Source organism: Balaenoptera musculus, chromosome 4 (assembly GCF_009873245.2).
Source record: "Balaenoptera musculus isolate JJ_BM4_2016_0621 chromosome 4, mBalMus1.pri.v3, whole genome shotgun sequence".
NCBI classification, from domain to species: Eukaryota; Metazoa; Chordata; class Mammalia; order Artiodactyla; family Balaenopteridae; genus Balaenoptera; species Balaenoptera musculus.
This window is the reverse complement of record NC_045788.1, coordinates 40,947,612-40,971,375: the sequence shown is the minus strand read 5'-3', so window position 1 is coordinate 40,971,375 and position 23,764 is coordinate 40,947,612. Positions and strand designations below refer to the sequence as shown.

Sequence of the window (23,764 nt, the reverse complement as noted above, 5' to 3'; positions counted from 1 at the left end):
TAAAAAATGAGGCTGTTGAGTTATTATATATTCACAGCTTTAAATATGCACATTGCAAGTGAATTCCCAAATACGCACCTGTTCCAGCAATGTTATCACTGAATAACTAGAATTAATTATTTTAGAGATGATGATAATGAAGCCAAAGAATTTATCCAAATTAAGTGTTCTTCCATGAAGAAAGAGCTGAAATTATAGATCAATAAGGATTTAATTTTACTCTGAAATCTTTGGGGGACATTCAGTTCTTCTAAGCACAATAATTAGATGAATCGCTGGATCTTTGCTATGATGAAGCAATATCTATATCAACTTTCTTTTTACCTTTTACCCAACACACAAGTCCATATAATACAGGTTTTTTATGAGCAAACCCTTACACACTGATTAATCTTAAAAATACTTTAGCTAGTCTTTACTATTCTTTCTGTGTATTCTCCCTGAATTAAACTAACATGGGAATAGTTCTATTTTGTTGGAAGGCAATCCTCCCAACAGAATTACAAACTTTTGAGAAATACCTACCCATCATATGTCAGCTGTTAGCCTCACATTCACACTGAAAAGAGTTACACACATTTTTATGAGACATAGAAAATATTTAGTAAGAATTATTTATTTATTACAAATTTCATTCATATTTTTGTATACAAATATTATTTAAAGGGCTTGAGAAATGCCATTATAATGCTAAATGAAAAAAGCTAGCTACAAAATTAATAGACAAATGCTCTCAAATACATATATTTTTTAAAGGTGATGTTTTAAAATAGGAATTATTGACTCTAGGTGATATAATTTTTTCTTAATTTTTCTGTATTATTTTTATAATCATGAAAAAAAATGAAGGTTATTTTTTTCAATAGCACTACCCAATGTTACCTGACTTATTCCACTAAACCCAAACTACAGTGTTGAAGATACAAGTTTATGGTGAAATGCCAGGGTTTTCCTCTGGGTACAAAAGGAACCCAGTAAAAATGCTATCATCCTCAGCGCTGACATACACCCCATTCCAATCTTTTGAAACTTCCAGCCAGACTTGGTCCCCTGCTTTTAATTTCAAGATGATGAGGAGAGAAGCCTGGTCTATTTCATGACCATAGAGCGTTTCTCTGGACTTGAACTGCTTCCTATTCCAGGACACCAGGCTGATCTGAGCAGGTCGGCCCCTCACGGTGACGTGGTAGGAAAAAACATATGCCCCAGGAATACTACAATTAAATTTCCCAGTGACAGGGCTGTAGTTCCCTTGGTCATTATAGAGAACCTTGTCAAACTTGATAGGGGCATTTGGAGGAGGGAAAGGCTTGGATAAAGCAGCACTGAAAGCTGACCGTGGGACTCTGGCCACCTCCCCCTTGGAGCCCTTGAGGCCCCGAGAGCCCTTCTTCCCAATAGACCCTCGGACCCCTTTGCTTCCAAGTTCACCCTTTGGCCCTGCAGGTCCCACAAGACCAGGAGGACCCAACTCTCCCTTTTCTCCTTTAACTCCTGGATCACCTTGGGCCCCAGGCAGCCCGTCTGAACCACTTTTCCCTTCCGTTCCAATATCTCCTTTGCTACCTTTTTCTCCTTTCATGCCCTCCTCACCTTTTTCTCCTTTTCCCCCCCTCTCCCCAGAATCTCCACAGTAGCCCTTATCCCCCATCTCCCCCTTGTCTCCCTTGGCCCCAGACTCTCCATTCAAGCCTGGTGCACCCACAGCCCCTCGGTCTCCTTTATCTCCTTTCTCTCCTTTGGTACCATTGGCACACGTGTCCCCCTTCGAGCCTTTTTGTCCTTTCACTCCTGCCAGGCCAATGTTTCCTCTATCCCCCTTAGGACCAAGTCCACCTGAAATGGAAAAATTAAAACAATGGTTAAGGCTCACATACGGTATGACCTGTATGCTATTATCAGAGAGCTCACAAAATGAAACAAAACCTGTTAAGTGGAGCTGGAAACCTGCTTCTTGCCTGAGCAATGGCCATGCAGAGGAGACTCTTACACTGAGCCATTCAAATCAAGCTACTCCCTCATAAAGGAAAGACTTAATGCTACTGAGAAGCAACAGCTTATATTTAGATCTTATATATCTAGTTTGTCTGTTTGTTTGTTTGTTTGACTTTTAAGATGATGAAGAGTATTAGAACTATAGTTGCCCATTGTGTTTCATTACACTTTGCATTTTGGCCCAACCCAGCTATTCTCCTAAATCTCCATATTGTCCATCCAAACCCAAAATCTTACAGGCAAAAAAACTGCAACCCAGAAAGACTTAGAGACCTTTTCCCCAAGGACAGCAAGAAAGAGGAGCAGAGTTCAGATACTTTTACCACTTCCAGACTCCTAGACTAGTGCTGATAACACTCCATCCAGTCAGTACACTAAATTATTAGAAGATTATTAGTAATTGATATTTCCATCTTACCTCCCTGATAACTTTAAATACAAACAGGAAGAAAATTAAGGGCCATACTGCACACGTGACTACACACAGTAGATATACTTTATACACTACCTGGTTCTCCAGGTTTTCCTGGGTATCCTGGAACTCCATTTGTTCCTTGTTCCCCACGTTCTCCCTTAAGTCCTAAAATGATACCAAGATTAACTTTTGTCTAACTATATTAGCTATGATATAACAAACACCCATTTCACAAGTGTGTCACATTCTAATGCTTCCTTTACCAAAATGTGTAAAGGTAAAACAATATAGAAAAAGAATTTATTGAGCAACATTAGGAATATTTTATTCCAATTGATGGTAAACCATTTAAAGTATATTTGGAGGTAGTGCCAAATCTCTTCAAACAGATTTCAGCTTTTCCCTCAGCATTCTTGTAGCTCTTCAAATCTCTTACAAAACCTATGACATTCTGCCTTACATTATGTATGTCTGTGTTTGTGCTCTTCTTATTACGAATTCTGAATGACAGTTAAAAGGTCCTCTTTTTTTATATCCCTCACAATGCCTGAGAAATCATACCGTGCACCATATAAGCTAAAACACAGAGCACAACACTCTGCAGTCAGCTAAAACTATTCATGATAAAAACCCACACAGGATCAAAAATATTGTCCTTGATATACATAAAGCACCAAGGAAAAGCTAATTTTCATTTTGTTTGGAATTTTTTTCGTACACTCTTTGGGCAAATTATAAAGCTGTGAAAATTCATGCTTGAAAAAATAAAAATATCTGTGCTTTTAGATATTTGCCATATTACCACAAAATGGACTTTTATACTGGGCCTGGCCAAAGGCCCATCCTGTTACAGTGCAGCCACTCTACATTTATTTTAATTGTAGCTAATAATAGCAAAAATAACAGTAACAATAATAGCTAACTCTCATTGAGCACTTACTTTGCACCAGGTAATGTTCCAAGCTCTTAACATGAATTTTCAAATTTCAACCTTTTAGTTTAATATTAATTTTTATTTGATAGTAAAACAGCCTCTCATATAACAGGGAGGCTCACATAACAGAGCACATTTCATCAGTTGGAACATTTTTCATTTACAAAAGTTTGTAGCATCTCCCATCAGAAGGGTAGAGCACATATTTTTGTCACCACTTTCATTACAAAGGAAACTGAGCTATGAAAAAGTTTAGCAATCTGTACAGAGTCAAACATAACTGTATATAATATTGGTTGGCATCAACTTACCAGCCATATTATTTATGATATAACCAACATATTTTATTTCATTTTTGCCAGGGCAAAAGAAACCCTAAGTCAAATTAAAAGTCATGAGAAGAGGGGGCTTTTCAAGATGGTAGAGGAGTAGGAGGACATGGAGTTCATCTCTCTCCACAAATGCATCAAGAATACATCTACAGATGCAACAATTCTCACAGAACACCAGCGGAATGCTAGCAGAAGACCTTGGACACCAGAAAGGACAATAAAGATGCCTGCATAACCAGGTAGGATGAAAGAAAGGGAGAAAGAAGAGGAGAGGAAATGGGATGGAACCTGCTCCCCAGTTGGGGAGCTGAAGCAGCAGAGAGGTTCCCACATCTGGGGAAGCCCCCTCACTGACGGGGAAATCAGTTGGGACAGAAGGGAAGCATCTGAGGCTGTCAGAGGAGGGTGAAACGGCCAGTCTGTGGCAGAGAGCACTGAGTGAGACCTACACAGACAGTCCATGCAACAGCACTGCATGCCCCACACTGGGACGTGTGTCCACTGGTGCGTACGGGGGCTGGGAGCTGGAGCGTGGGGGTTGGAGTACAAACCCAGGAGGAGTACTATTGTTGGCTGCAAGGAGACAGCCTATGGGGATGGGAGGGAGGAAATCTGCAACTGGGAATGCCTGTAGAGGAAACCTGGACTGCCATGGAAGCAAGGCACCACTGTTGAGTGACATGCAGGGGATGGAGCGACCACTGCAGCTTCTCTCCCCATGCACCAGCCGCTGCCCACCCCCCCAGGTGCTAGGAAAGGGCCCTGCCAGGGCTGGCCCTCACGCACCTACCACTGGGCACTAGAAAATGCTCCCACTAGGGTCAGATCTCTTGTGCCTGTGGCTGCCGCTTCCCTGCGCACCTGTCGCCACTGGGGCTCCTGCGACCCAGGTAGCCATGCCACCTCTACGCCCTGTCCTCACTGGGGCAGGCCCAAGTGCTCCAGGGCAGCCTCGGGAGCAGACTCCTGTGGGTGGCCCACATGCAGAAGTGGGGCTAAAATCACAGCTGAGCCCCAGGGGCAGGGCGACTAAGGAAAAGGAACAAAAATCTTTCCATCAGTTGCACAAGCTACATATTAAGGCTCTGTGATCAGCTTCGTAGACCCTGCATCTATGGATCTGAATGGACAATGAGTGTTCCCACAAATGAAACTGGTCTAGCTCTGGCAGCTGTGGACTTTGGGGGCAAGCACACGCATGAGTTGGGCCAGATCAGAGTCTGACCTGTCCTCAGAGTGCCCACAGCCGGTCGAGAGACCAACCTAGAGGTACTGGAGGGCCTACTGGGGAGGTGGAGGTGGGCTGTGGCTCACAGCAGGGGCTAGGACAATGACAGCTGAGACCCCAGGAAAATAGTATTATTACTATTATTATTATTATGTTTTGATTTGTTCTGTTGCTGGCTTTGTTTTTTGTAATTATTATTCTTTATTTTTATTTTTATTTAGTATTTCTGGGGTTTTTAGGTTTGTTTGGTATTTCTCTGTTTTTTTTTCTTTCTTTTTTAAATTTTGTTAATATATTTTTTATTTTTACTTTGCTTTTTCATTGTTCTGTTTTTTTCCTTTTCTTTGTTCTATTTTGTTTTTATCTTTTTTCCTCTTTTTTCTGTTTTTTGCTTTTATTCTTTTTTTTAATGGTTTTTGTGTGTCTGTTTTGTTTGCTTTATTCAGTTTGCATTCGGTTTTAGTTTTGTTTTTTGTTTTCTGTTTTTGTTAGTTTTTAATTGTTTGAATTCATTTTGGGGTTCTTTTGTTTGTCTGGTTGTTCTCTTGGTTTTTGTTTTCTTTGGTTTTGTTTTTGCTTCTTTTTGTGTGTGCATGAGTTTGTTTTCATTTTTGTTTGGTTTGTTTTGCTTTTACCACTTGTCTGGAGTTTTGTTTGCTTTTTGGTTTTATTGCTGTTGTTGTTATTTGTTTCTGTATTTGCTATTTCTCTTGGGTTTTGTTTCTCTTTTTGTTTTCCTTTGTTTTCTCCCCCCCACCTTTTTTTCCCTTTATTGCCGTGATGTGTGGCTTGTGGGGTCTTGGTTCCCCAGCCGGGGGTCAGGCCTGAGCCTCAGGGAAGGGAGCACTGAGTCCAGGATGCTAGACTGCCAGAGACTTCCTGACCCCAAGGAATGTTAATTGATGAGACCTCTCCCAGAGGTCTCCATCTTGAATACAAGACATGGCTCCACCCCACGGCCTGCAGGCTCTAGTGCTGGATGCCTCACAGCAAACAACAAGCAAGACAGGAACACAAACCCACCTATCAGCAGACAGGCTGCCTAAAGTTGTGCTAACCTCACAGACACCCCAAAACACACCACCTGACATGGCCCTGCTCATCAGAGGGACAAGGTCCAGCTCCACCCACCAGAACACAGGCACCAGTCCCTCCCACCAGGAAGCCTACACAAGCCACTGGACCAACCTCACCCACCAAGGGCAGACACCAGAAGCAAGAGGAACTATGACACTGCAGCCTGTGGAAAGAAGACCTCAAACACAGTAAGTTAGACAAAATGAGAAGACTGAGAAATATGTTGCAGAAGAAGGAGCAAGGTAAAAACCCACAAGACCAAATAAATGAAGAGGAAATAGGCAATCTACCTGAAAAAGAATTCAGAGTAATAATAGTAAAGATGATCCAATTCTGTTAAACAGAAATGTTTAACAAGGACCTAGAAGAACTAAAGAACAAACAAACAGTGATGAACAACTCAATAACTGAAATTAAAAATAAACTCGAAGGAATCAGTAGCAGAATTACTGAGGAAGAAGAACAGATAAGTGACCTGGAAGATAGGATGGTGGAAATAACTGCCATGAAGCAAAATAAAGAAAAAAGAATGAAAAGAAATGAGGACAGTCTCAGAGACCTCTGGGACAACATTAAATGCACCAACGTTCAAATTGTAGGGATCCCAGAAGAAGTAGAGAAAGAGAAAGCGTCTGAGAAAATATTTGAAGAGATTATAGTCAAAAACTTCTCTAACATGGGAAAGGAAATAGTCAGTCAAGTCCAGGAAGCGCAGACAGTCCCATACAGGATAAACCCAAGGAGAAACAGGCTGAGACACATATTAATCAAACTAACAAAAATTAAACACAAAGAAAAATTACTAAAAGCAGCAAGGGAAAAGCAACAAATAACAAACAAGGGAATTCCCATAAGGTTATCAGCTGATTTTTCAGCAGAAACTCTGCCTGCCAGAAGGGAGTGGCAGGATATATTTAAAGTGATGAAAGGGAAAAGTCTACAACCAAGATTATTCTACCTGAAGGATCTCATTCAGATTTGATGGAGAAATCAAAAGCTTTACAGAAAAGCAAAGCTAAGAGAATTCATCACCACGAAACCAGCTTTACAACAAATGCTAAAGGAGCTTCTATAGGCAGGAAACACAAGAGAAGAAAAAGACCTACAAAAACAAACCCCCCAAAATTAAGAAAATGGTAATAGGAACATACATGTTGATAATTACCTTAAATGTAAATGGATTAAATGCTCCAACCAAAAGACACAGATTGGCTGAATGCATACAAAAATAAGACCCATTTATATGCTGTCTACAAGAGACCCACTTCAGACCTAGGGACACATACAGACTGAAAGTGAGGGGATGGAAAAAGATATTCCATGCAAATGGAAATCAAAAGAAAGCTGGAGTAGCAATTCTCGTATCAAACACAAAATAGACTTTATCAAAGACAATTATCAAAGACAAAATAGACTTTAAAACAAAGACTATTACAAGAGACAAAGAAGGACACTACACAATGATCAAGGGATCAATCCAAGAAGAAGATATAACAAGAGTAAATATTTATGCACCCAACATAGGAGCACCTCTATACATAAGACAAATGCTAACAGCCATAAAAGAGGAAATTGACAGTAACACAATAATAGTGGGGACTTTAACACTCCATTTATATCAATGGATAGATATCCAGACAGAAAATTAATAAGGAAACACAAGCTTTAAATGACACATTAGACCAGGTAGACTTAGTTGATATTTATAGGATATTCCATCCAAAAGCAGCAGAATACACTTTATTCTCAAGTGTACGTGGAACATTCTGCAGGATAGATTACATCTTGGGTCAGAAATCAAGCCTCAGTGAATTTAAGAAAATTGAAATCATATCAAGCATCTTTTCCGACCACAAGGCTATGAGATTAGAAATCAATTACAGGGAAAAAACCAGTAAAAAACACAAACACTTGGAGGGTAAACAATATGCTACTAAACAACCAAGAGATCACTGAAGAAATCAAAGAGGAAATCAAAAAACACCGAGAGGGGGCTCCTGGTGGCACAGTGGTTAAGAATCCACCTGCCAATGCAGGGGACACGGGTTCAAGCCCTGGTCTGGGAAGATCTCACATGCCACAGAGCCACTAAGCCTGTAAACCACAACTACTGAGCCTGCACTCTACAGCCCACGAGCCACAACTACTGAGCCTGTGTGCCACAACTACTGAAGCCCATGGGCCTAGAGCCACAACAAGAGAAGCCATCACAATGAGAAGCCCGCGCACTGCAATTAAGAGTAGCCCCTGCTCGCCACAACTAGAGAAACCCTGCATGCAGCAACGAAGACTCAACACAGACAAAAATAAATAACTAAAGTTTTAAAATACCTAGAAACAAATGACAATAAAAACACGATGAACCAAAACCTATGGGAGGCAGCAAAAGCAGTTCTAAGAGGGAAGTTTAAAGTAATACAATCCTACCTCAAGAAACAAGAAAAATCTCACATAAACAACCTAACCTTACACTTAAAGCAACTAGAGAAAGAAGGAAAAAAAAAAGTTAATAGAAGGAAAGAAATCATAAAGATCAAAACAGAAATAAATGAAATAAAAACAAAGGAAACAACAGCAAAGATCAATAAAATTAAAAGATGGTTCTTTGAGAAGATAAACTAAATTGATAAACCTTTAGGCAGACTCATCAAGAAAAAAAGGGAGAGGACTCAAATCAATAAAATTAGAAATTGAAAAGGACAAGTTACAACTGACATTGCAGAAATACAAAGGATCATAAGAGACTACTATAAGCAACTCTATGCCAATAAAATGGACAACCTGGAAGAAATGGACAAATTCTTAGAAAAGTATAACCTTCCAAGACTGAACCAGGAAGAAATAGAAAATATAAACAGACCAATCACAAGTAATGAAATTGACACTGTGATTAAAAATCTTCCAACAAACAAAAGTCCAAGACCAGATGACTTCATAGGCGAATACTACCAAATTTTAGAGAAGAGCTAACACCTATCCTTCTCAAACTCTTCCCAAAAATTGCAGAGGGAGGAACACTCCCAAACTCATTCTATGAGGCCACCATCACCATGATATCAAAACCAGACAAAGATATCACACAAAAAAAGAAAATTACAGGCCAATATCACTGATGAACATAAACGCAAAAATCCTCAACAAAATACTAGCAAACCAAATCCAACAACACATTAAAAGGACCACACGCCATGATCAAGTGGGGTATATCCCAGGGATGCAAGGACTCTTAAATACATGCAAATCAATCAATGTGATACACCATATTAACAAATTGAAGGATAAAAACCATATGATCATCTCAAGAGATGCAGAAAAAGCTTTTGACAAAATTCAACACCGATTTAAGATAAAAAAAACTCTCCAGAAAGTGGGCATAGAGGGAACTTACCTCAACACAATAAAGCCATATATGAAAAACCCAAATCAAGCGTTATTCTCAATGGTGAAAAACTGAAAGCATTTCCTCTAAGATCAGGAACAAGACAAGGGTGCCCACTCTCACCACTATTATACAACATAGTTTTGGAAGTCCTAGCCACAGCAATCAGAGAAGAAAAAGAAATAAAAGGAATACAAACTGGAAAAGAATAAGTAAAACTGTAACTGTTTGCAGATTACCTGATAATATACATAGAGAATCCTAAAGATGCCACTAGAAAACTACTAGAGCTAATCAATGAATTTAGTAAAGTTGCATGATACAAAATTAATACACAGAAATCTCTTGCATTCCTAGACACTAACAATGAAAGATCAGAAAGAGAAATTAAGGAAACAATTTCATTCACCATTGCAAAAAACAGAATAAAATATCTAGGAATAAACCTACCTAAAGAGGCAAAAGACCTGTACTCAGAAAACTATAAGATACTGATGAAAGAAATCAAAAAAGACACAAACAGATGGAGAGATATACCATGTTCTTGAATTGGAAGAATCAATATTGTGAAAATGACTAAAATACCCAAAGCAATCTACAGATTCAGTGCAATCCTTATCAAATTACCAATGGCATTTTTCACAGAACTACAGCAAAAAATTTTTAGAATCTGTATGGAAACACAAAAGACCCCAAATAGCCAAAGCAATCTTCAGAAAAAAAAGGAGTTGGAGGAATCAGGCTCCTGACTTCAGACTATACTACAAAGCTACAGTAATCAAGACAGTTTGGTACTGGCACAAAAACAGAAATATAGATCAATGGAACAGGATAGAAAGCTCAGAGATAAACCCACGTACCTATGGTCACCTTATTTTTGATAAAGGAGGCTAGCATATACAGTGGAGAAAAGACAGTCTCTTCAATAAGTGGTGCTGGGAAAACTGGACAGCTACATGTAAAAGAATGAAATTAGAACACTCCCTAACACCATACACAAAAATAAACTCAAAATGGATCAAGGATCTAAATGTAAGGCCAGACATTATAAAACTCTTAGATGAAAACATAGGCATAACACTCTATGACATAAATCACAGCAAGATCCTTTTTGACCCACCTCTTAGAGAAATGGAGGTAAAAACAAAAATAAACAAATGGGAGGGACCTAATGAAACGTAAAAGCTTTTGCACAGCAAAGGAAACCATAAACAAGACCAAAAGACAACCCTCAGAATGGGAGAAAATATTTGCAAATGAAGCAACTGACAAAGGATTAACCTCCAAAATATACAAGCAGCTCATGCAGCTCAATATCAAAAAAACAAACAACCCAATCCAAAAATGGGCAGAAGACCTAAATAGACATTTCTCCAAAGAAGACATACAGATTGCCAACAAACACATGAAAGGATGCTCAACACCACTAATTATTAGAGAAATGCAAATCAAAACTACAATGAGGTATCACCTCACACCAGTCAGAATGGCCATCATCAAAAAATCTAGAAACAATAAATGCTGGAGAGGGTGTGGAGAAAAGGGAACCCTCTTGCACTGTTGGTGGGAATGTAAATTGATAAAACCACTATGTAGAACAGTATGGAGGTTCCTTAAAAAACTAAAAATAGAACTGCCATATGACCCAGCAATCCCACTACTTGGTATATACCCAGAAAAACCATAATGCAAAAAGACACATGCACCCCCAATGTTCATTGCAGCACTATTTACAATAGGCTGGACATGGAAGCAACCTAAATGTCCATCAACAGAGGAATGGATAAAGAAGATGTGGTACATATATATAATGGAATATTACTCAGCCATAAAAAAGAATGAAACTGGGTCATTTGTAGAGACGTGGATGGACCTAGAGACTGTCGTACAGAGTGAAGTAAGGCAGAAAGAGAAAAACAAATATCGTATATTATCCCATATATATGGATTCTTAAAAAGTGGTATAGATTATCTTATTTGCAAAGCAGAAATAGAGACACAGACGTAGAGAACAAACATATGGATACCAAAGGGGAAAAGGGTGTGGGTGGGATGAATTGTGAGATAGGGATTGACATATATACACTATTGATACTATATATAAAATAGATAACTAATGAGAACCTACTGTAAAGCACAGGGAACTCTACTCAATGCTCTGCGGTGACCTAAATGGGAAGGAAATCCAAAAATGAGGGCATATATGTATATGCATAGCTGATTCACTTTACGGCAACTATACCCCAATAAAAATTTTTCAAAGAAGAAACCAAAATAATTTTTTTTAGTTTCTTAATCTCTTTTATTTTATTTTTTAATTGAAGTATAGTTGACTTACAATGTTGTGTAAGAAACCAGAATATTATCAGTGTCCAAGAAGACTCTATTGTGCCCCCTTTTTGTCACAGCCTAACCTTTGAGATTAACTACAGTTAACTTTTAACATCATAGACTTTTGGGGGTTTGTACTCACAATTATATAATTGAAATTGTATAGTATGTAATCTTTTGTGTCTGAATTCTTTTGCTCAACATTATATTTGTAAAATTGATTTATACTGTTGCATATAGTTGTTTGTTGGTTCTCATTACCATTGTATAAATATGCCAATATTTAATAATCTACTATAAAGAATTTATTAATTTTACAATAAAAGCACAATGGCTGTAAATAAATAAATAAATACATAAAAGTCATGAAAAGAGATTCAGCCAAATTTCATAAGACTAGCTAGAGAAATCCCACCATAAGCTGCTCAACAGAGTTTTCTAAGTAGCTTGCTCCTCTTTATCATTCCATTTAAAATTTAAAATTTGGAAATTAACCCATAGGCCATCAGGAAAACATCTGTATACCTTTGAAGAGAACATAACTATGAATGGAAGTGAAGGAATAATTCTATTCCCAGTCCTTGTCAATATTCATATCCTGACCTTCACTGCACAGTTATTCTGGTTCTCGAGTTCATTTAAAGAGTTTAACTGCTTATAATGAATTTACTCAATCAGATAATGATTGAGTAAAAAATACAGTCATTCTACTCATTTATTTTTTTAACTTTAAGTCTTAACCAAGAGTCCAAGTGAAGTGGAAGTAAAAGGAAAATACAGTTGTCACTTTATAGAGACTGGCTAAATGAATTTCTACTTTTGATCCTTCATCAAAGCATATTCTTAAGAACCTCATTTTATAATACTTCCCTGTTTTTTTCTTCTACTTCCAGAAGTCTAACTTCCAAAATGTATGAATCACTGGGGAGGTTCATCACTCATCTTTATTTCACAGGGCTTTCTGCTAACATAATTCATCCACAAAAGGATTAAATGCTTCCAAGAATGAAAATCACATAACTGACAAGTGTGAAGTGACTCTCTCTTACCTTAGCATCTTTTTTGAGTAATTACTTCACTGAATGTTCTACCAGAAATGAGTTAGGCAGCTCCTGAGCCATGCAGAGGGTGATGTATAGATGATATTATGTCTTTTGACATGTGACACTAAGGCTAAAACATTTAACTTGATGGATATATAGTATTTCTACAGGCTGGTAGTATTCCCTGAGGAATTTCTAAATGTCCCAGTGAATCTATAACCTTCCCTCAATAGCTTGAAGCACTTATAGAACCAGGGATTTCCCAGAGCAGAGCACCCTCTTTGCTGATACATCTATGGAATTACAGAATTTCTGAGCTGGAAAAGATCTAGGAAAGCCCACATAATGACAAATCTTCTTTAAACAGAGTATAAATAAATATCTAGTCTAGTCCTCTCAATTTCCAGATGAGGTAAAGTGACGGGTCCAAGGTCACTGCAAATAGCTTGACTTCTTCCATTTTAATTCAGTTCTCTTCCCACCGTTGACACTGCCCCTGATTTGAGAGTAAGCCAAAGGATATGTCATACTCTCCTTAGTAGGTAGGCTATCCATCTATATGGAATATTCTAGAGGATTGCCTGCTCTGATTAGTTTTATGTAGTATGAAATTAATTTGCATCATAAAGAAGAACTCAAACAGGAGTATATAGGAAAGGACCCTTCCCCAGAGCCTACGCCCTGTGGCTCCCAGTCACTGAGTCAGCCAGGTGGACTCCAAGAAACAGAAAATGTATGTGTGGAGGGGGAGGGGGGAGTATATTGCCAGGGAAGTTTAAAATTTCTCAATTGGCTATTTATAAAGTTAACATTTTTATATCAAATATAACTCACAATATGCTTTACCAAGTTTTTACATTTTAAAAAATAGATCCACCTGCAAGAATCTAGTATTTACTTAGCAAGCTGCTCTTCTTAAAAATGATGCAGAACATCTCTTGGGTTTTGACATGAAATGGATATAATTACCTACCCTTCTCTCCTTTCTGGCCTTTTGGACCTTGGGGTCCAGTGACTCCTGGTGGCCCTAGGATCCCCATATCACCAGCTTCTCCCTTAAAACCTGGAAATGAGATTTAAAAACCATCAGGGTAGAAAAATTCTCTTTTGAAATTCATTACTTCAAAAAAAATCAGTCATTTTATTGAGGCCAATGACTGTCAGTGTCCTAATGATAAAATCTGGGTGAGAATAAACTATCACAGAGTTCTAAGGACAATATTTTTGTCTGATTTGCAATTTTGCACTACTTGAATAGATAAATTGAGCCCATTAGTACTTGTCACTGAATTCATAGCAGTGATCAAATGATTCAGAGAAGCAGTACTATATCAAACAACAAGAAAAGATGATTATCTCTTAACCTCATGTGGACCACACTTTCAAATTGGAAGTAAAACCACAATACCTAGCACTTTTGGTTTTCCCACTCCTTCACTTATGTACTCATTCAGGAACCATTGCTGAGCCCTCCTACACACCAAGCATCCTGCTAGGTGTCAGGAATCAGCCGTCAACATTCCAGCAGTCCCTTCCCTCATGGAGCTGAGAGTCCATGAAAGATAAACATGAACAAATAACCACACAAATAAATAGAAATGGCCACACTGTTGTTAGTTATGTAAAGAAAATAGAAAGTTCCTATTGTAGACGGTGGTTTAAAAAAAAAAAAAAACTGATTTATGGGATCAGAGGATACCTCCTGGAAAAAAATGTCATTAAGCTAAGACCCAATGAACAATTAGAAATTTCTGAGACAAAGAAAAAAAAAAAAAAAACCACAGATGAGTATTTCAGGAAAAACAAGAGTAGAAAAGACCATGGTGTTTTTAACAAACTGAAAGAAGAGCACCATGGGTGGAGCTAGCGATCAGGGTAAAAGAGGCTGAGGGGCAGGCGAGGGGCAGATGGTGCAGGACTCAGAACTCCCTGGTGTCCTCACTCATCCCAGCAGTCCAGGTCCCTTCCACTTACCTGGGCCACACAGACACCCAAGCCTAGGACAGTTATCGTTCCTGCAACCCCAGCCCTGCTCAAGCTTAGGGATTGTTTCGTAATCCCTGATTGGAATAATTTATGGCCAGGTTCTTTGAAAGTTAACCACATAAATAAGTACACTCAATTAAATTGTAATCTTTCATCTTAATTATTATAATTAAGTTGATGGGACGGAGAAAATTATTTTCAATCTGTTGAATTTCCTCTTTGAAAGAACACTGTACTTGTTTAGATGAAAAGTTTTAATAAATTGCATGCCATGGAGGTTAAGGCTGAAGGCAAGCTTAAGAAGCCAAAGTGGTGGTTAAGCTCTTCTGTCTAAAACAGAAGGAAGAACAGAGAGGAAAGGAATGGAGAACAAAGAGAAGGGGAGGCAGAAGCAAGCAAAATGGGCAATTACAATTCACTGTGCAGTGACCCCCCTCCCTCACGACCCCCAAATGCCCAATGTGGTTATGAGGGAAACGCACAGGGAGCACACAGCAACTGCCTGCAAGGGCACAAGCTGGCAGGCAGGCTGCCCCTTCCATCTAGGCAAGGTGTACATCTTGGTTAGTTTAGTGTAAATATCGGAAGGCTGGACCTCATGGAAGAGCTGGAGCTGGAGGGTGCACAAACGGAGTTTGACATCAGGTTCTATATTCTCAGGTGCTATAACCTCTAGACTTACCTGAAACTCTCTGAAGCACAATTAAATTATCCACTGAAATGTAATAATATTTTAAACATTTTCTACAAAGATGAGAAACAACATAAAGTGCTTAACAGTTCTTGGCACATAGTAGGTAGCTATTATATAACTGAATTAATGAGAGAAGCTGGAGATAAAATTTCAAATGGAATTTTACCTTTACGAGCTATTAGATATAGCTGAGCTGTATACTTCAAAACACTTTCATTCAGAAACTCTGTAAAATTAGGCTCATAACTTTTAAAGTCTACATTTATTATTCACATTACAGTAGATAATACAAATGTGATGTATGTAATATGTGTGTTAATTAATGTATGTAATAAGCTGAGCTCTAAGAACAGCGCAGCTAAATCCACCACTGGGTAAGACAAAAGCCCTGATGCTACGACTTATAAGACAGTTTAGCAACCAGCTGTGTTTACATGACCCCCTCCCGCTCCCCTCTAGCAGCTTGCCAGACATGATACTAAGAGAAATCCTGGTAAATATAATTTTCTCAGTCTAATTAGATCTCCAGTAATGTTCTGGCAACCCTGAAATCTTGGTTCCCCAGACCCCTGCCCAGCTTCTTTCCCATTCAATACCACCTCCACATAAACACTGATCACATTTCCCAAAAGCTTCCTGCAATGGGATGAAATGAATGAAAAGCTTAATGAGGATGCAGAATTCCTGATTTTATAACTTTAAATTCTTCAGGCAAGACACAACAAATATTTATATGTAATTCTTTCAGGGAATAGTGAATTTGAAATTGACATTCTGATCTCACTTTTTCCTTGAATTCTCTGCTGTAGGACATGTGAAAGCTGAACTGTATTACCATAAAAGTGAGAGTACATTCATACTGTATACATGAAAGACATCTAAAATTTTGAAATATTTAACCATGACGTTCAATGGAGAAAATTGCTGGGCAAGGAGACTGTGTTGCCTCAGAATTTCAATGAGAAGCGAACTGAATCCTGCCTTTATTCTCCACCTCACAGGCATTCCATTTCTAATCCTAACTACAAGTAGCACTCCAAAAACCCATCAGTCAGTACACATTCTTACCAGACCGCAGAATTTTCACTTACCCTATTTACATCAGCCATTAATGAAAAGATTGTGTAACTGGAAGAACTACACACCAGTGCTACGGTTGGTAGGCCAGTCTCTGCTCTAAATAGCACCATCCAGTAGAACTTTCTGCAATTATGGAAATGCTCTGTATCTGTGCTGCCCATTGGCCACATGTGGCTACTGAGCACTTAGAATGGGACCCATGTGACTGAGGAATTGAATTTTTAATCTCATTTAACTTTAATTATTAATAGCCATACATGGGGCTCTGGCTACCCCACTGGGCAACAGAACCCATTGCATTTGTCACAATGTTACACCTAGGCTTGTTCCATGCGCATGACAATGTAGACACCCTTGGGGCAATTCCACCACCAATCCACCACCTCTCAACTCTAAGGATGTACAAGTGAGAAATATAGGGCCTCGTATATTTTCAAATACCTGGTTTTCCAGTCTCTCCAGGTTCTCCTTTTTGCCCTGGTCCAGATGAACAACAATCACAGCAATTCAAGAAGAAATCAGCTGTGTCAAGAGTGAGGTTTTCAGAGGGGAAGAGGGTGGCAGCACCAAAGACAGAATTGAAAGCTGAGGGGTCAGGGGTTGGTTCTGCCATTTCAGCCGCTTCTGTGAAGGGAGTTTCTTCTTCTTCTGGAGGTTGGCCACTGGATGGCTTTGGACCCTTTGGCATCTCTTTTCCCTCCAACTTCTTCGTAAATTTGGTATATGGTGTGGTCTTTACTATTGTGTCCACACCAGCAATAGCCAAAATAATTAAAATGGCACAAAACCAAGAGAATACCCACATATTTGAGGCTGGAAGAAAGATATAATGGGAATACATACATATATTACAAACAAAAAGACAAAGTGATAAAGATATATTCTTATATGAGAGGAATATATATACATATATGAACCATAAGAATGAACAGTATGCATAATACTAAATGATTTTTATATATTTCATATGTAAATGTATGCTTGATTCACAACAGAATATTTTATTTACTTAAAGTATTTATTGTAAGGAACATTTTGCTTCAATTCTCCTTTCTGGTTGTTTTCCCAGTGTTACATGTACAAAAATATTGTTCTCAATCATTAAAATTATCTTGCCAAAAAGCAAACATGATCTATAATAAATGCAACATGACTTAATAGCTCATACACCCTGTGGAAAACAAATATGAATAAAATCATGACTGACTTCACCCAGATTTATAGGAATCAAATACATCTGTATTAGAGGGAGATGAAAAATATTGAGCTGAATTGTTTATTTCAGCAAACTCAATTATTTCAAGAAAAAATACTAGTAAAAAGTCCTTAAATCTATTCAGGATAATGGTCTTGTTATGAGAACAATCTTTTAGAATCTGTTGTAATAAATGGAGAGAGAGAGAGAGAAAGAATAAAAAATCATAAATTTAAATATGTGTTATGTCTTCAGATTCTTCACATGTCATTTAACTCTCCAATTCTTTGCTTTATAATTTAAGGATTTTTTCTGCAAACTCACATTTATCTTTGTATTATTTTAATGGGCCAGGTAGTGGTTATTCTTATTAAGGCTTTTATCACTGTTCAAAGGGATATAAGGTTCCTGATGAAATGAAATTTTGAGAGTTCATAATATTCCATTCCCCAGAAACTCCCAGCAGTCCAGTGGCTGCTAACAGATAGCCAGGGTTAGAAATGCATGATTTCTGATTGGAAGAGGAAGGAGTGTTTAAGATAAATAGTAAGAGAGAAAAGAGAATGGAAATAAGGATAGTAACAACACCTACTATTTATAGAATCCCTACAAAGAGTAGGTGCCTTATATTCATCAATCCAATCTGTTCTCAAAACAGCTCTGCCAGGTAGACAACACTCTCACTCACCTTCACAGATGAGGAAACAGGCATCAGGTGGTTACATACCTTGTTCAAGATCACACAACCCACAAGTTATTAATTCAAAACTTAAATCCACATCTGTTTAATATCAAAGCCTCAACCTTAGGACCTTCAAGAGAGCAGAGAAGTAAGATGTGGAGATCAACTTCCTCCCCACAAATACATCAAAAATACATCTACATGTGGAACAACTCCTACAGAACACCTACTGAATGCTGGCAGAAGCCCTCAGACTTCCCAAAAGGCAAGAAACTCCCCACGTATCTGGCCGTGTGGCTGACAGGGTCTTGGTGCATTGGCCGGGTGCCAGGCCTGTGTCTCTGAGGTGGGAGAGCCGAGTTCAGGACACTGGTCCACCAGAGACCTCCTGGTCCCACATAATATCAATTGGTAAGAGCTATCCCAGAGATCTCCATCTCAACACTAACACCCAGCTCCACTCAACGATCAGCAAGCTCCAGTGCTGGAAACCCCACGCCAAACAACTAGCAACACAGGAACACAACCCCACCCATTAGCACAGAGGCTGCCTAAAATCATACTAAGTTCACAGACACCCCAAAACACACAACTGGATGCAGTCCTGCCCACCAGAAAATTCCAGCCTCATCCACAAGAACACAGGCATTAGTCCCCTCCACCAGGAAGCCTACACAAACCACTGAACCAACCTTACCCACTGGGGCAGACACCAAAAACAATGGGAACTATGAACCTGCAGCCTGTGAAAAGGAGGCCCCAAATGCAGTAAGTTAAGCAAAATGAGAAGACAGAGAAATATGCAGAAGATAAAGGAGCAAGGGAAAAACCCACTAGACCAAAAAAAATGAAGAGGAAATAGGCAGTCTACCTGAAAAAGAATTCAGAGTAATGATAGTAAAGATGATCCAAAATCTTAGAAATAGAATGGAGAAAATACAGGAAACGTTTAACAAGGACTTAGAAGAACTAAAGAGCAAACAAACAATGATAAGCAACAAAATAAATGAAATTAAAACTTCTCCAGAAGAACTCAATAGCAGAATAACTGAGGCAGAAGAACAGATAAGTGAACCTGGAAGATAACATAGTGGAAATAACTACCACAGAGCAGAAAAAAGAATGAAAAGAATTGAGGACAGTCTCAGAGACCTCTTGGGCAATATTAAACTCACCAACATTCGAATTATAGGGGTCCCAAAAAAGAAAAGAAAAAGAAAGGGACTGAGAAAATATTTGAAGAAATTATAGTTGAAAACTTCCCTAATATGGGAAAGGAAATAGTCAATCAACTCCAGGAAGTGCAGAGAGTCCCATACAGGATAAATCCAAGGAGAAACACACCAAGGCACATATTAATCAAACTATCAAAAATTAAATACAAAGAAAAAATATTAAAAGCAGCAAGGGAAAAGCAACAAATAACATACAAAGGAATCCCCATAAAGTTAACAGCTGATCTTTCAGCAGAAACTCTGCAAGCCAGAAGTGAGTGGCAGGACATATTTAAAGTGATGAAAGGGAAAAACCTACAAACAAGATTACTCTACACAACAAGGATCTCATTCCGATTCGACAGAGAAATTAAAACCTTTACAAACAAGCAAAAGTTAAGAAAATTCATCACCACGAAACCAGCTTTACAACAAATGCTAAAGGAACTTCTGTAGGCAGGAAACACAAGAGAAGGAAAAGACCTACAATAACAAACACAAAAAAATTAAGAAAATGGTAATAGGAACATACATATCGATAATTACCTTAAATGTAAATGGATTAAATGCTCCGACCAAAAAACAGAGACTGGCTGAATGGATACAAAAACAACACCCATATAAATGGTGTCTACAAGAGACCCACTTCAGACCCACTTCATACACATACAGACTGAAAGTGAGGGGATGGAAAAAGATATTCCATGAAAATGGAAATCAAAAGAAAGCTGGAGTAGCAATACTCATATCAGACAAAATAGACTTTAAAATAAAGACTATTACAAGAGACAAAGAAGGGCACTACACAATGATCAAGGGATCAATCCAAGAAGATATAACAATTGTAAATATTTACGCACCCAACATAGGAGCACCTCAATACATAAGGCAAATGTTAACAGCCATAAAAGGGGAAATCGACAGTAACACAATAATAGTAAGGGACTTGAACCCCTACTTTCACCAATGTACAGATAAACCAAAATGCAAATAAATAAGGAAGCACAAGCTTTAAATGATACATTAAACAAAATGGACTTAATTGATATTTATAAGACATTCCATCCAAAAACAACAGAATACACTTTCTTCTCAAGTGCTCATGGAACATTCTCCAGGATAGACCATATCTTGGGTCACAAATCAAGCCCTGGTAAATTTAAGAAAATTGAAATCATATCAAGTATCTTTTCTGACCACAACACTATGAGACTAGTTATCAATTACAGGAAAAAAACTGTAAAAAATACAAACACATGGAGGCTAAAAAACACACTACTAAAAAACCAAGAGATCACTGAAGAAATCAAAGAGGAAATCAAAAAATACCTAGAAACAAATGACAGTGAAAACAAAACGACCCAAAACCTATGGGATGCAGCAAAAGCAGTTCTAAGAGGGAAGTTTACAGCAATACAATCCTACCTCAAGAAACAAGAAACATCTCAAATAAACAACCTAACCTTACACCTAACAATTAGAGAAGGAAGAACAAAAAAACCCCAAAGTTAGCAGAAGGAAAGAAATCATAAAGATCAGATCAGAAATAAATGAAAAAGAAATGAAGGAAACGATAGCCAAGATCAATAAAACTAAAAGCTGGTTCTTTGAGAAGATAAACAAAATTGATAAACCATTAGCCAGACTCATTAAGAAAAAAAGGGAGAAGACTCAAATCAACAGGATTAGAAATGAAAAAGGAGAAGTAACAACTGACACTGCAGAAATACAAAGGATCATGAGAGATTACTACAAGCAACTCTATGCCAATAAAATGGACAACCTGGAAGAAACGGACAAATTGTTAAAAAACACAACCTTCCGAGACTGAACCAGGAAGAAATAGAAAATATAAACAGACTAATCACAAGCACTAAAATTTCAACTGTGATTACAAATCTTCCAACAAACAAAAGCCCAGGACCACATGGCTTCACAGGTGAATTCTATCAAACATTTAGACAAGAGCTAACACCTATCCTTCTTAAACTCTTCCAAAATATAGCAGAGGGTGGAACACTCCCAAACTCATTCTATGAGGCCACCATCACCCTGATACCAAAACCAGAGAAAGATGTCACAAAAAAAGAAGACTACAGGCCAATATCATGGCTGAACATAGATTCAAAAATCCTCACCAACATACCAGAAAACAGAATCCAGCAGCACATGAGAAGGATCATACACCATGATCAAGTGGGGTTTACCCCAGGAACGAAAGGATTCTTCAGTATAGGCAAATCAATCAATGTGATACACCATATTAACAAACTGAAGGATAAAAACCATATGATCATCTCAATAGATGTAGAAAAAGCTTTTGACAAAATTCAACACCCATTTACGATAAAAACTCTCCAGAATGTAGGCATAGATGGAACTTACTTCAACATAATAAAGGCCATATATGACAAACTCACAGCCAACATCATTCTCAATGGCGAAAAACTGAAACAATTTCCACTAAGGTCAGGAACAAGACAAGGGTGCCCACTCTCACCACTATTATTCAACATAGTTTTGGAAGTTTTAGCCACAGCAATCAGAGAAGAAAAAGAAATAAAAGGAATCCAAATCGGAAAAGAAGAAGTAAAGCTGTCACTGTTTGCAGATGACATGATACTATACATAGAGAATCCTAAAGATGCTACCTGAAAACTACTAGAGCTAATCAATGAATTTGGTAAATTAGCAGGATACAAAATTAATGCACAGAAATCTCTTGCATTCCTATACACTAATGATGAAAAATCTGAAAGTGAAATTAAGAAAACACTCCCGTTTACCATTGCAACAAAAAGAATAAAATATCTAGGAATAAACCTACCTAAGGAGACAAAAGACCTGTACGCAGAAAACTATAAGACACTGCTGAAAGAAATTAAAGATGATACAAACAGATGGAGAGACATACCATGTTCTTGGATTGGAAGGATCAACATTGTGAAAATGACTCTACTACCCAAAGCAATCCACAGATTCAGTGCAATCCCTATGAAACTACCAATGGCATTTTTCACAGAACTAGAACAAAAAATTTCACAATTTGTATGGAAACACAAAAGACCCCAAATAGCCAAAGCAATCTTGAGAAAGAAAAACGGAGCTGGAGGAATCAGGCTCCCAGACTTCAGACTATACTACAAAGCTACAGTAATCAAGACAGTATGGTACGGGCACAAAAACAGAAATATAGATCAATGGAATACGATAGAAAGCCCAGAGATAAACCCATGCACATATGGTCACCTTATTTTTGATAAAGGAGGCAAGAATATACAATGGAGAAAAAACACCTTCTTCAATAAGTGGTGCTGGGAAAACTGGACATCTACATGTAAAAGAATGAAATTAGAACACTCCCTAACACCATACACTAAAATAAACTCAAAATGGATTAAAGACCTAAATGTAAGGCCAAACACTATAAAACTCTTAGAGGAAAACATAGGCAGAACACTCTATGACATAAATCACAGCAAGATCCTTTTTGACCCAACTCCTAGAGAAATGGAAATAAAAACAAAAATAAACAAATGGGATCTAATGAAACTTAAAAGCTTTTGCACAGCAAAGGAAACCATAAACAAGACAAAAAGACAACCCTCAGAATGGGAGAAAATATTTGCAAATGAAGCAACTGACAAAGGATTAATCTCCAAAATTTACAAGCAGCTCATGCAGCTCAATATCAAAACAACAAACAACCCAATCCAAAAATGGGCAGAAGACCTAAACAGACATTTCTCCAAAGAAGATATACAGATTGCCAACAAACACATGAAAGGATGCTCAACATCACTAATCATTAGAGAAATGCAGATCAAAACTACAATGAGGTATCACCTCACACCAGTTAGAATGGCCATCATCAAAAAATCTACAAACAACAAATGCTGGAGAGGGTGTGGAGAAAAGGGAACCCTCTTGCACTGTTGGTGGGAATGTAAATTGATACAGCCACTATGTAGAACAGTATGGAGGTTCCTTAAAAAACTAAAAATAGAAGTACCATACGACCCAGCAATCCCACTACTGGGCATATACCCTGAGAAAACCATAATTCAAAAAGAGTCATGTACCACAATGTTCATTGCAGCTCTACTTACAACTGCCAGGACATGGAAGCAACTGAAGTGTCCATCAACAGATGAATGAATAAAGAAGATGTGGCACATA

General features: G+C 38.1%; 1 protein-coding gene across 1 annotated transcript; it reads right to left on the bottom strand.

Annotated features, from left to right (window-relative positions):
• Positions 1 to 827: 827 nt before the first annotated feature.
• OTOL1 (otolin 1) lies at positions 828 to 23,232 on the bottom strand. The gene is made up of 6 exons (XM_036851729.1): positions 23,227 to 23,232; positions 22,086 to 22,087; positions 16,936 to 17,307; positions 13,708 to 13,797; positions 2,504 to 2,575; positions 828 to 1,836 (listed from the first exon to the last, which is right to left on the bottom strand). Exons 3-6 carry the CDS (start codon positions 17,297 to 17,299, stop codon positions 929 to 931), a joined length of 1,434 nt encoding a protein of 477 aa, XP_036707624.1. The 5' UTR covers positions 17,300 to 17,307; positions 22,086 to 22,087; positions 23,227 to 23,232; the 3' UTR covers positions 828 to 928.
• Positions 23,233 to 23,764: the final 532 nt, after the last annotated feature.

What these genes read in the sequence shown, in the direction of transcription:
- OTOL1 (XM_036851729.1), bottom strand. Translation starts at nt 17,299, where the DNA reads ATGTGGGTATTCTCTTGGTTTTGTGCCATTTTAATTATTTTGGCTATT. An exon ending in TGGAGAGACTGGAAAACCAG is followed by an intron (nt 13,798 to 16,935) that starts GTATTTGAAAAT and finishes TCTCATTTCCAG; the next exon opens with GTTTTAAGGGAGAAGCTGGT. An exon ending in AGGAAAACCTGGAGAACCAG is followed by an intron (nt 1,837 to 2,503) that starts GTAGTGTATAAA and finishes TTTCCATTTCAG; the next exon opens with GTGGACTTGGTCCTAAGGGG.